Source organism: Melanostigma gelatinosum (genome assembly GCF_949748355.1).
Source record: "Melanostigma gelatinosum genome assembly, chromosome: 6".
NCBI classification, from domain to species: Eukaryota; Metazoa; Chordata; class Actinopteri; order Perciformes; family Zoarcidae; genus Melanostigma; species Melanostigma gelatinosum.
In genome coordinates this window covers 21,985,071-21,998,254 of record NC_136639.1, presented here as the reverse complement: position 1 = coordinate 21,998,254, position 13,184 = coordinate 21,985,071, and the positions used below count along the sequence as shown (strand labels likewise).

Genomic DNA, 13,184 nt, shown 5'->3' with positions numbered 1-13,184 from the left:
GTTGCAGCTGTTTGTGGCCAGTGGGAACCTGGACCCCCCCCCCCCCCCCCCCCCAAGGGAAACACGCCCACGCAATCTCGTCAATCAAGAGGAAATCTGAGAGTTTTGAGAGCGACGTGGAATTGGAAATAAGAGAAATACTAACTGAAGTGGGAGATATCTTTAGAGTCAAGTATGAGGACAGTTGAACAAGCTTTTACAAGAGACTGAGGGAGCATGAGGAGGAGACAAGGCTGTTGGAGTGTCAGATTGATTGTCTTCAAGGAGAACAAGAGGAGGTGGTTTTGGTTGCAATGCGTGAGGGTTTTTGAGGAAATGACATGTCGCCGTGTGCGCTCGTCATTCCTCAGACGAGAGTGCGGTGCACACGACATCACACATGGAGCATGGAGTGAATGGATGGAATACAGTGGATGTAACAGAGATGTAGCATGTACAGACTGTGTGACAGAGAGATGTCCGCTTTCGTGTCTCTGTGCCGTTGTCTATGTTCTGTTGCCTGTGCAGTTCCGTGCCACACCCTGGAGCAAAAGCCTCCCCCCCCAAAAAAAAAGAAAAGAAATTTGCTCTATTGTCTTGATGGTCACTGCATAAAACTTGCATGAATTCAGCTTGGGATGTAACTGTCTAAATGGCCTTCCACCTGACCCTCAGCTTAGCATGCATCACTCTCATCAGAGTGACCCTCTAAGCCACTATGCATCCTCAGTGGGCTGGGTGTGGCAAAGAAAAACGCCTTTAAGCCTTCACATATAATGTAGAAAGAAAATTGAAAAGAATTTAAAGTGAAAAATTTGATATATTTTAGATTTTCCATTTTCCAAACAATATATTCTGTTGTAGTCTTTGCCGAAAGACTGAATGGAAAGCTATTTCTCAAATGACAACGTCCACATGAATGATACAAAATAAAAACACTTTATTAGTGCCTTCCACTAGTGTAGGTCAATTTCCCCACAGTTGCCAATACACAAGCTTAACGTTTTACATGAATCCTGCTTTGAAATGCTGAAGATTTACTTTGAAATTGGACTAGAGTTTCACTCATTCAAGTTTTTTTTTCAGAAAATAGGATCCGTAGACTTAAGAGTAGCATGTTAGTGTAAACAGTAAAGTCATTGCAGCAAATATCTCCCTCTAGTGTTTAAACATTGTTATAACTTCTACTGACCCAAAGCTTTTGCAGCTTTTGTGTATTTGTTGGATTTCTTTGGCTTTGACAACTTGTCTGACACGGATGCGTGTAGTCAGGTCCCAGTGTGTAACTCTTGGATGTAGGCTGGGACAGTTTTTGCACTCTCTGAGATGTAGCTTCGCTTGAGTGACAGTATGATCGTTATTTTACCATGCTATTTATTTCATCAGATACTGTATTTATGATATTTTTGTACATAGTTACCACACATATATGATTGATGAAGAGATAGTTTGAATTGTTATGCTGTGAATATTGATTATATTGTCTTTTTATGTCTCTCTTGCTTTCATGTTGAATTGTAGTTTTGCATCCCAGGCTCTTGTATCGCAAGAACTCTGTTAAACTTTATTAAAAACAAACAATGTCATTTGAAAGTGAAAAAAAAAATGTAGCATTTGAAAAATCTGAATTTGTTTTCTGTATTGCTGAACAGCTGCATGTTGTGCATGTCCGACTGGACGCTCCCTGTGCGTTGTCCCTCTGCTTTTCTATATCAATATTGTCTCTGTATCTGTAAGGAGGCTCTGTTAAAAAGGCATAGGAACATTATTTTGTCCATCAAATCTGGCACATTCGTCTCCAGCTCAAGCATAGTATTTAGGCCGTGTCATCCGCAAAAGAGCCTGTCGTTATCGAGTAGCGGTGTCGGAAGTAACAGATTGATCAGAGGAAATGTTTTCAGGCTTTGCTTTTGGAAAAACAAAAGGAAAACTTGTCTGCACTGCATCTGTAATTCTGACTGTAAGTCTGTTTGACACACAGGTTTGGGAATACAGGATGCTACGTTTGTATTGTATCATTTCCGTGTATTTGTTTGCATTTTTCACTTGTAGATGCGGGAGAAATAAATTCAACATGCCTTACGTGTTTGCACATTTCCTTGGACTGTGCAATAATTTCAATGATATAAAGTTGCCTCTGCTACCTATGGCAAGGCATGTAGGGCTCCGACAATCTCTGGTGCATCAACACATTTTAAAATACAGGACCAAACTCTGAAGACAAAAAATACTTTTGGCATAGTTTAACTTCTCTTGAAATGCTCTTGAACATCTGAGTTTTTTATCTGGTGCTGAGGTCTAAGAGACTACCATAAGACTATAGCATAAAATCACCAAATTTAAGAAGTACCGTAATATATTTCCTTTTTCTAGAAATGACCAGTTGTAACACACTTGTACACACTCAAGCCAGACACCAGAACTAGATTATACATTCTTAACATGTGAAAGCTAAGAATTGTCTTTGAATGATCAACAATTTAGGCGCTTTATATTATATATGCAATGCTCGGACCTTGAATTTTATGAAGTATAGAACCTGTTTATTTACAGGTTCAAAGCCTCTACTTGTTTTGATTGTTAGAGAGACACGACATGTTAACTGATTGCAAAGAAACTGAATTACATCTTCAAAATGAACTCTTCGGGCTGCTGCTGTTGAAGAGTATTCCGTCTTTGGACGAGGGCTTTGAAAGGCCAATCACAGTTCATGCATATAACTACAGTACAAGATGGTAGACCACCTAGAATGACAGTTGTTACTGTATCCTTCATCAAACGTTCCCTCAACCGGAGTGATGATTTGACATTCAAGTGCAGAGGCAAATCATTTGTGCTTGTTGCTAAGGGCACCAGGGTGGTCCAACCATGTGCCAAAGCCAGGAATATGAAAATGTCAATTTTAACAATATACAATACTGCACAGGCTACACACAAAGCTATTACATGTGATGGATTAACAGAGGACAGAACTGTAATGACAGAAAACCTTGACTAAGACTGGAGGTTTGCATACAGAATCTCAACATCCTCCACAACAGTTAATTCAGCCATTGTCTTTTTTCCACTGAAGTTCTGCTGAAGCGTTTTGACAACCTTTATCTTGAAGTTCTGACATACAGACCTGCACAACATGTCATGTAATGCGACCTGGCACTGCGGCCATCCTGCCTATGAAGTGCGATATCATTCAGCAGACAAACGCACAGCACCTTCACCGCCTACCTGCTACGGCTATCTCAGCATTCTACATTACGGACTTTGAGGCGCGCTCCCGTGAAGTCCGTGAGGGTTCAGGATTTAGAGGGGGGGGGGGGGGGGGTGGATTGGGATTGGACCAATGAGCCGAGGCCAACAAGTGCTTTTTGTAATCTGGCCCTAATTGGGGAATTGGTTGGGGGAGGAGCCAGGCTTGGTGCTGCATTCACCAACACTACACCATATGTTGCATTCACTGGCACTGGAGGAGCAATCCCAACCACACTTTCAGAGGAGCTTACCAAACAGTACCAACATGTGCCAACAGGGAGAAGGGACAGAACTGCAGCAGCAGCGTGGCAAACAGAGAGGGAGACTGCCAGGGCTGGATGACAGCAAGGCTCATCAAACGCTCATCAAACATTCCCGAGGTGACCTGACGAGGAGAAAGCGTTTGGTCACTGTATGAAGGAGTAGAAACAAATTAACCAGACCATGTGATGCACTGTAGAAAGTCATCAACAACTAAGTTAGTGTTAGCTTCACTACTAAAAGAGCTGTAATCCTTCCAAGACAAATATTTAAAAAACAACAAACATTTCGTTGGCTATTTAAAGGAAAGGTAGAGAAAGAGTGTGAGACAAACCACACAGCGGCAGATGGAGTGAAAGAGAAAAAGGGCATGGTGTGAATCTCAGACAAGTTGAGCAAGTGTTTGTAAATTCATCGCCCCAAATGTTGTCAAGGAGATGTGACAAGTTGTTAGTGTGGGATCTGCTGTCAGCTTTTAGTTCTGATGAACCGACTGGAAGATGACCGGAAGCATTTGTGTGACCAGTGGGAGTTTTATAGCAGATCAACCAACACGACTCCAGTTTCTGAGAGACAGATGGATGACAGTTAGTCGAAGTTTACCACAACACCGTGGGTGTGACGTCTCAGCCCTTTCCAGTCAAAGACAGACACTCATTTGCTATTTGAAAATGATTAATGCTGGACTTGAAATACTGGAAAAAGAAACAAGGACAGGGCATCTAATATTAGAGATACAATGCATTGGCAATGCTGAATTTGTTGTCGAAATGGTTGAATAAAAAGTATAAGCAGACGGCTGTACTCTCCAAGTTTGTGTGCTGTTGTTCCTCAGTGGGAAACATTTGCTTTTGTCCACACCCTCCATGTCAGTGTCAAAACTGGACTTTACACTGACTCATACAAAACACACATGACATACTGCAACATTTCAGAGGATATATTCTGAGCAGGGTTGAAGGTGAAGGTGACCCCACAGTTTGTTCTGCCTAAAAAGGCATATTAGCGCATGCGATACACTCATACTTACAGCTAATGAAGGAACAGTTAAGCAGAGTTATGCATGTTTTGGGTGTCTTCCTTTTGAATCACTATAATGAATATTAGAGGTAACCCTCCAGCTGCAGCGTCACAGTGCAACCAACCATATAAACCAGATAAACCCTTAACTGCTTGCTCAATTTAAGATGCCATGTTTTGTTTACTGTACTGATTTATCACAGGAATTACCGTAAGTAGTACTGTAGCTAAGACTGACTGATCATCAGAGCTATGTTATCAGTGTGTGTGAAAGAGGAAAGAAGTTAAGGTATTTGCTCTTTTTCTGTATTGTGAAGAAGAGCACATGAAATTGCCTATTGTGAGCTGAGTTTGATTGTACGCATGTATGTATGTATATGTGTGTGTGTGCACGTGCATGTGTGAAGAGGCAGGCAGACATGCTGACTGGCAGTAGAAAGAGGATTGTCTGTCTGTTGCCCAGTGAGAGGCTAATCCTGAGCCAGTGTCCCCATCTCTCTGATCCCATCTCTGTTCTTCACTCTGCTCTCACTCTGCAGATCGAGCGTCTCTGGACTGAGCTGCAGGAAACACTCTTCAGACAAACCTCAGGTGAGTGGTGGATTCTTCGTCCTCACCCCTCAGCTCTTTCTCTTGCAGCGCCGTCTGTGTTTCCTGCCTCCTTATGCACACATGCTTCCCTGGGAGAAGTAAAAGCAATTGTTAGTATTGAATGCATTCTATAATACATTAAATACTATAATATAGTCTGTCATAGAAGTTTGTGTGCATATGTGCACAAGTTTGTGTGCACATAAAGAGACTTCTCTAATCTTGTAATCTTTTCATCAGCTGTCTCAGCCTTTTGTTTGCACTTCGCTGTGAGGCTAAACACTTACAACACTTATAGCCTACCTAGCAGCCTCTTGCATTAGTGCATCTTAATCTGCCTGATATTAACAGAGACCAGCCACCTGGCAACAACTGCTCCCCGTTCATCTCAGGTTTATCATGTCTTTATTCATTTCAGAGTGTTCAAAGGGTACAGGTGCCTCTCTTCATTACTTTCCTTCTTCACTTAATCTTGAATGAAGATCCCTCTAATCCTACATTTTCCACTGTCTTTCTTACCTTCTAACCCCTCCTCCTTAATGTGACACATTCCATACTGCCCCTCCTACTGTCTTAAACATGTCTGCATTTTTTCCACAGCTCCTCTCAAACTCAAATTACTCTCTCTCTTTCTCCTCCCCACCACTTGACCCCACTCTGTCTCTATTTTGTTCTCCTGCTCATCTTGTGTAAACTCAGATGACCAGCTCAAGATGCCAGCAGAGATCATATGTTGTCCTGGGCTTAAGCCAACTCTAAACTGGCGATTCACCTTAACCTCACCGACTGCTACTACCAATACTGTGTTGTGTGTGTGATGGGTGATTTTGACCCATAGCTTAAGATAGATATAGAACTGCAATTACTATGATAAGAAATGTGCAAAGATGCTTCATCTTTATACAGACAGGTGTTACAAGGGGCCATGACATGTTATGTCAGTATCTCTCTCCAATCACAAATCATCTCATCACCTGAGCTGGTGGCTCGCCTGAGGCGACCAAATAAGAAGGCTTCTGTCTGCTTCTAGAATAATCTCATCACACAGACAGCAGCACTATCTGTTACTTAAGCATTTGATAGGTCAATGCAGTTGCCTGTGAAGATGTGTGTCGATAGATCTTCATGTAAACGTAAGGTGTTGTTGAACTGCATACAAACGGTGGGACATTCTATCTGTATCCTCACCAACTTTATCACTTCAAGACTTACATTTATACTTCAGTGTGTTTCCTTCTGAGTACATTGGTCACAGAGCAACAAATACAAAAAGTAAAATATATGTCAAGTGCTGCAGCATTGTCAGTCGTCATTTCACTACAAAATCCACAATCACTGCCTCCAAAAATGTAGTAATGACTCACTGCAATAAAAAAGGTGCATTGCAAATTCTTGGATGACTACAATCTTACACAATGTTATATTCTCACCACTGTGAGATTTAAGAAGAGAAATCAAATACTATTGTACAACAAATATTCTGCTCTCCTCTGTGCCTGGGGGGGCAGTCTGGGTTAACAATCTGATTCCCAATTATCAGCTTCATCTAGATGCCATCAGTGACATTCTGGGAGGATCAAGTCGATGGAATGTGAACTTTGCCCTCTGACCTTACCCTAGGTAACAAGACCACATAACCATGGCAAACTCCTTCACCCGTATGATGTCTGGCCGTCACACGGCAGTGATTCTGGCCAGCATAGGAGCTGGCACACTGGCATCTGGATACCTTCTCAGTGACCACATTGCTGCTGCTGCTGAGAGGACGAGGCTCTATCCACCCAGGTACAAGTCTGTGAGTGGGTTTGTGAGGTGTTTCAATAATCACCTGTACAGCAGAAGTATCTGTATGCAAAAAAATAAGCACTTAAAATAATATTTATCTTGGAAGGGTTTCGGACTACTAGACTGTGAAAACAGCTCTACTAGTAGTGAAGCTTCTTTGTCGTTGATAACTTTCTACAGTGCAGATTACCCTGACCTGAGGAAGCACAACAACTGCATGGCAGCTGCCCTGACCCCAACCATTTATGGGCACCTGAGGGACAAGAAAACCCCCAATGACTGGACCCTGGACCAATGCATCCAGACGGGGGTGGACAACCCTGGACACCCCTTCATCAAGACTGTGGGCATGGTAGCAGGAGATGAGGAGAGCTACGAGGTTGGAGTTCTTGTTTGCAGTGAGTTGTTGTGTTTTCACTCCTTAAAGGGGGGAGTAAAACTGAGAGGGGTGTTTTTTTTCCATCAGGTGTTTGCTGAGCTCTTTGACCCTGTTATCAAGGACAGACACAATGGCTACGACCCTCGCACGATGAAGCACCCCACTGACCTGGATGCATCCAAGGTCACACACGCACATTGTCTTAAGTCTTCTGTTCTCTGCATCACATGGTCTGGTTCATTTGTTTCCACTCCTTCATCCAGTGACCAAACCGCTTTCTCCTCGACAGGTCACCTCGGGAATGTTTGATGAGCTCTACGTGCTGTCATCTCGAGTCCGTACCGGTCGTAGCATCCGTGGACTGAGTCTCCCCCCGGCGTGCTCGCGCTCTGAGCGCCGCGAGGTGGAGCGCGTGGCTGTGACAGCTCTGTCCGGCCTGAAGGGAGACCTGAGCGGTCGCTACTACAGCCTGGGGGAGATGTCTGACAGAGAGCAGCAACAGCTGATTGATGTTAGTGCACAGTCACATTGAAAGACAAGGTTCTGTGCTTATTTTTTTATTTTTTTTGATGACCTTTGCCATCCCATGTCCCCTCTGTCCCTTTACCGGCCAATCAGGATCACCTCCTGTTTGATAAACCTGTGTCACCTCTGCTCACGTCGGCTGGGATGGCCAGAGATTGGCCTGATGCTCGTGGGATCTGGTAAGACTAGAGAAACTCAGTCCAGAAGAAGTAGCATTCTGCTGTTTTAATCTTAGCTGTAGTCCCTGCATAGTTGGTCTAATAAGACAACTGCTATTCTGCGACCATCTTCATCCCATCATTTCTTTTCAGCAGTTCTATCAGTGTCTTATTTGAAGACATTTACTAATTTGCTGGATACAAAGGGTTATTTAGGAAAGACACAGGAATACTGTCTGACATCAGACACCATGAAGCACCACCACCACGCAGTACAGGACCAATATGACTGGAGAGAAGTGGATTATACGGTTGAATAAGATTACAGTGTTTTTCTGTTAAGTTATGTAAGAACAGATCATGTAGAAAACACTGTGCCCCCATTGCTGGAAAGCTGTAAATCCCCAGAAAACAACGAGCAGACTTACTCACTGCAAGACTCCCATGTGTGTTTTTCATGCAGTGCTTAATACATCACTGGTAGCATTCTGAAACCTGCACTTGCAGCTCCTCCAGACCCAAACTAATCGTTTTTTTGACAAGTTATCTTATTTCCTTAATTTATTCTTAACATGATTTCCAAACAGCTGTTCTGTACTGATCAAATGTCACTCTCCTCTTCAAATTTTAACTATATCAGCAGATCAGCACTAACATGGATACCGATCACTCAGCTTTGAAATGGAGTTTAATAAGTCTGCCTTCCTGATTGTCTCAGGCACAACAACGAGAAGAACTTCTTAATCTGGATCAACGAGGAGGACCACACGAGGATCATATCCATGGAGAAAGGAGGAAACATGAAGAGAGTGTTTGAACGGTTCTGTAGAGGTCTTAAACAGGTGCACATGCCTCTGTCTTCTTTCACAAACATGGTCCAGTGCAGACTTAACTTATTTCTCCCCAAATAACTAATCCTTAGCCATGCAGTTTATCTTAATGCAAAGTAAAGCTTTGGAAATACTTTACAAAAGTATAGTATAAAAAATGACATACGAATTAGAATGAATACATCAAAAATATTTTATCTCCAGTCAATGATATTTTAAATATGTGTTCCAAAAAGTAAAGTAAAGTATAAATACTTTTTTTCTCGAACTTGTAGGTGGAGCATCTAATTCAGGAGAGAGGCTGGGAGTTCATGTGGAATGACCATCTGGGCTACGTCCTCACCTGCCCCTCTAACCTCGGCACTGGGCTCAGGGCCGGTGTGCATATCCGCCTGCCCATCCTCAGCAGGGTATTGCAGGAAACACACCTCCCGCATTGTAGTTCTCCCGTCTGAAAAATGATTTTAATTTGTGTGATGTTTATGATCTAGGACCCTCGCTTTAAAAGGATCCTGGATAACCTGAGGCTACAGAAGAGAGGCACGGGAGGCGTCGACACGGCTGCTACGGGAGACACCGTCGACATCTCCAACCTCGACCGTCTGGGCAAGTCAGAGGTAAACACCTCAAGGGGGTTAAGTCAGCAGCTGAAGTAAAAGTAGAAATGAGCAGCAGGTAAGGAGATACAGAGTCCGACACAGGACAGCAGACATCCCAGCAGGAGTGGTGCTGTGAATAAGCGTACCCACTGCTGTTCTTTCATCCGTAATGCAGGCAGGGATGTGCCGGTTGAGATTAAAAGAAACTCTGTCTCCTGAGCTGAGCCTCTCCTGCTGCGATGACGGCCTCCAAGCGCTACCAGGTCATAGAGAGTAAAGGTCAGGGTGGTTGCGATTAGACTCCAAGCCAATCACATCCAAGCAGAGGAAGCCCTGCCTGAACGACTGAACTCAATGAGCAAAAAATCCCCTGGTGTCAGTTGAACCAGCCAGATGTCAGCAGGTTATGTATTATAGTTAGTGGACAACACAAAGCAGAGAACTGCAGAGAACTTAAATTTAAAGACAGTTTATAAACAGACAAAGGTGTTTCTCAACTACCTGCCATGTAACACTGTGCAGTGTTACTGGTTTTAAAAATATGCTCACTTTATTGCAGTCAAATCAGCAGATTTCACGTTTGCTTCTGTAGTTCTTATCGTCATAATATTTAACAAAATCCTGAAGACCTCTGAGCCTCAGCGATACATGTGAAGAACCACTGAGGTAGCTAAATATTGGGACCATAGTGGATAACATGATATACTGTATATTTAAATGTCACCTGAACCTGATCAACAACTATATTCACATTGACCATGCGATTGTTGACACTAGTTTCCATGCATCCGCAGGTCGAACTGGTACAACTAGTAATTGACGGCATCAACTACCTAATTGAGTGTGAGAAGAGGCTGGAGAAGGGGCAGGACATCAAGATCCCCTCCCCCATCCTTCAGTTCAGGACGTGAGGGTCCCCCCCCAGCTGGAAACCCTGGAATAGTGCAGGCGCTCCAACCGCTGTTCATTAAACTGTTGGTCCTACAAGATATTCACGGCATGTATAGCATCGTACTTACTTACATGCGCAATAAATTAATTACATGTACAAATATTCGAAACACAATAAACTCTATTGATGAACTGAGTTGTATTCTTGATTTATCATTGACCCTACGCTAAGCTACCACAGAGCTTACTGCACTCCCTAAAATATGTCAGCATCTCCCCCCAAGATGTGGGCTTAAAACAGGCTGAAAAACAGGTAATGTCCAGGTAATAAACAGGCAATAACACCAAAAACATGTTACCCAAGGAAATACGCTTCATTCCTGGGTAAAGTACCTCCAGAACGCCTCCCTGGACCACCCTGGACCCTCCTGCATCTCCCCCCCAATATGTGTCCGGAAAACAGGTAATAAAGAGGTAATAATACCTCCATAACATCAAGCACATGTTACCCCAGGAAAGAGGCTTCATTCATGGGTAAAGTACCTCCAGAACTCCTCCCTGGACCTCCCCGCACATAGTACACTTAAAGCAGCCATGAAAAGTGAGAAATATCAGTGAAAATACCTCACACACCACCCCTCAACACTCATCCACATCCGCCCACCATGCACCAACACACCGCAGAGACACCTCCGGCACATACCCCTCTAACCCCGTGCACCAGGAGGTCCCGGGCCTCGAGACTTAAGCCCCCTCCCTGGGTTAAGACCCTCCGTAAACTCCCCCTGACTTTCGCGGTCCTGGTAATCCAAATTTGGTTTCGCGGTCCTGGTAATCCAAATATTTTCCAACTTTAACTTTCTTATTTCGTTTATAAGTCGTTACTGCAGCAAGTAGTTTTATATTCTTCTATGAAAAAGAAACAAATAGCATTAGGAATAAAAATAATGGAATAAGAGAGTGTACCCAAAGCAGGAATAACTCCCCGGTAGCTGGTGGTTAATCTGGCATTGACACCTTACCTGCCTCCTATACAAGCCTTTAATCAGGCCAAGCTCATTACCAACAGACACCAGACAGGTCAAACAGAGGTGGCTGGTTAACATGAATTGAATGTTACTTACATGCTTCGGCAAGAAGAAGTGTGGATTATACATTATAAATAAAGCCATCCTGCCATGAGAAATTGGTGTTTTAACTATTTGGGTGATTGGCCCTTTTAAATCTGGCTGCTCAGAGAGTCTTTATGAGTCACTCTTCCTTTGCTGGCAGCAGATTAATGACGTAGATCTATTAATGCTATGCGAGATCGACACGAAGACAAGACAAGAGCTCAGAAAACTGTGTGTGTGTATATGAGTGTGTGCTAGTAAACCATTAATGCTGCAATTCTTACAATCTGAATGAGGTGTGAATATTCAGATGGGTGCTAAAATTGGATTTTCTGAGCAGGGAGAGTGAATAGTCAGATGGTACTACACACAGAACCAACAGTGCTTAACTGTGATTTTCACTGATCACTTGAAGTGTATCATCAGCATATATGCAGTACTTCTATAGTTGGCCTACAAGAGGCCATTTCTACAGTGATTTTAGCCGTGTAAACATTGATTAGTTGTACATTGACATTCCCAGGTGTGGCAGCTGCAGTCTCAGCTCCACCACAGACCAGCTCAAGTGTTTTGGTTGAATGCTTTGCACACATACGGAACAAATGTGTTGTTTCAACTCAAGTTACGCAAACTCTTTCTGATACTGGATTTCTTTTGAAAAATGAATAGATGATGAATTGGGGGAACTGAAGAAAACCATCAACTACAAATAAATGATCAACAGGGTGGCTGGCGGACACTCCCCTAATGCGAAATGCCCAAACATAATAAGCTGCTGTTATTTCGACAATGTGGTCATTTTGGAGGGTTTTCTTTTGACACTATAAAACACACAATGAAGTGGATAATGTTCATTTGACATCAGAGGATCAAGGCGTCTTCAATCCTGTGAGCTTTGATCAAAGACTCAACATGAGGCTGTGTGTATCATTGGCATTCATCTGTATGTCGCTGTCAGGAGGTAAGAGCAGCACATATGAGCAATCAGCAGAACAGAAATGAAGGCAGAAATGATGTTGTTCTTGTCGGCCATTGTGACCATTGTTCATTCTCCTTTGCCTGCAGCGTGTGGGTTAAAGTGTTTCACCTGCTGGAGCGCAAACCCCGGCACCTGTACTCGGGTGTGGAACTGTCCTAAAAATTACGACCGTTGCAGCACCACCATTGGCAAGTTGAATTTACAACATGTGGCTCTGATAATATGTTATGATTTTATTGTGTCCTATTATTCTTTATTGTGCGATTTACATTGTCCGAACTGTAATTCTTCGGCACTTATCACATGTTTTATCTTTATTTAATGGAACTTTTATTGTCTTTCGCCGCTGCAGCTGCTGAAAATATGGTCACCAAAGAATGCATGAGGAGTGATATGTGCAGTAACGTAGATTCCGTGGGTGTTAGATGCTGCGCTGAAGACCTGTGTAATGGAGCTGAACACGCTGGAGTCGTTGTCCCTCTCCTTCTAGCACCCTTATCCATCATTGCACTCTTCATTTGAGGAGTGAATCGGCTCATTTTTGCATTTCCATGCTGTAAAAATCAGCTGTGATGCTTTGAGTGTTCAAACGTGGAGGAAACTTCCTGGTAATCAAAGAACTTTCGAGGTAGTGGTGATCTTTGATTATACTGATAGCCCTGCATATCCTTGATTATTCTGATGGTATATTTTCCTCTTATCTTTTACTACCAAATTGAACAGTTAATATATATTTTTGAATTGTTTGTGAATATATATATAATGAAATGTACTAGATGAATTGGTGTTACAAAATTAATGTTGATTCCTTTGAAAATACTCATAA

The 13,184-nt window shown here is 42.9% G+C and overlaps 2 protein-coding genes across 2 annotated transcripts; both read left to right on the top strand.

The window, feature by feature from the left end:
- Positions 1-4,982: 4,982 nt before the first annotated feature.
- LOC306779072 (creatine kinase U-type, mitochondrial-like) lies at positions 4,983-10,287 on the top strand (the record flags this gene model as incomplete). Its single annotated transcript, XM_079270821.1, has 10 exons — positions 4,983-5,104; positions 6,721-6,885; positions 7,066-7,264; positions 7,352-7,447; positions 7,554-7,775; positions 7,883-7,968; positions 8,666-8,789; positions 9,053-9,187; positions 9,269-9,394; positions 10,171-10,287. Exons 2-10 carry the CDS (start codon positions 6,740-6,742, stop codon positions 10,285-10,287), a joined length of 1,251 nt encoding a protein of 416 aa, XP_079126947.1. The 5' UTR covers positions 4,983-5,104; positions 6,721-6,739.
- A 2,102-nt stretch (positions 10,288-12,389) lies between these two features.
- LOC306779071 (uncharacterized protein) lies at positions 12,390-12,880 on the top strand (the record flags this gene model as incomplete). Its single annotated transcript, XM_079270820.1, has 2 exons — positions 12,390-12,546; positions 12,711-12,880. 2 exons carry the CDS (start codon positions 12,390-12,392, stop codon positions 12,878-12,880), a joined length of 327 nt encoding a protein of 108 aa, XP_079126946.1.
- Between the last annotated feature and the right edge of the window lie 304 nt (positions 12,881-13,184).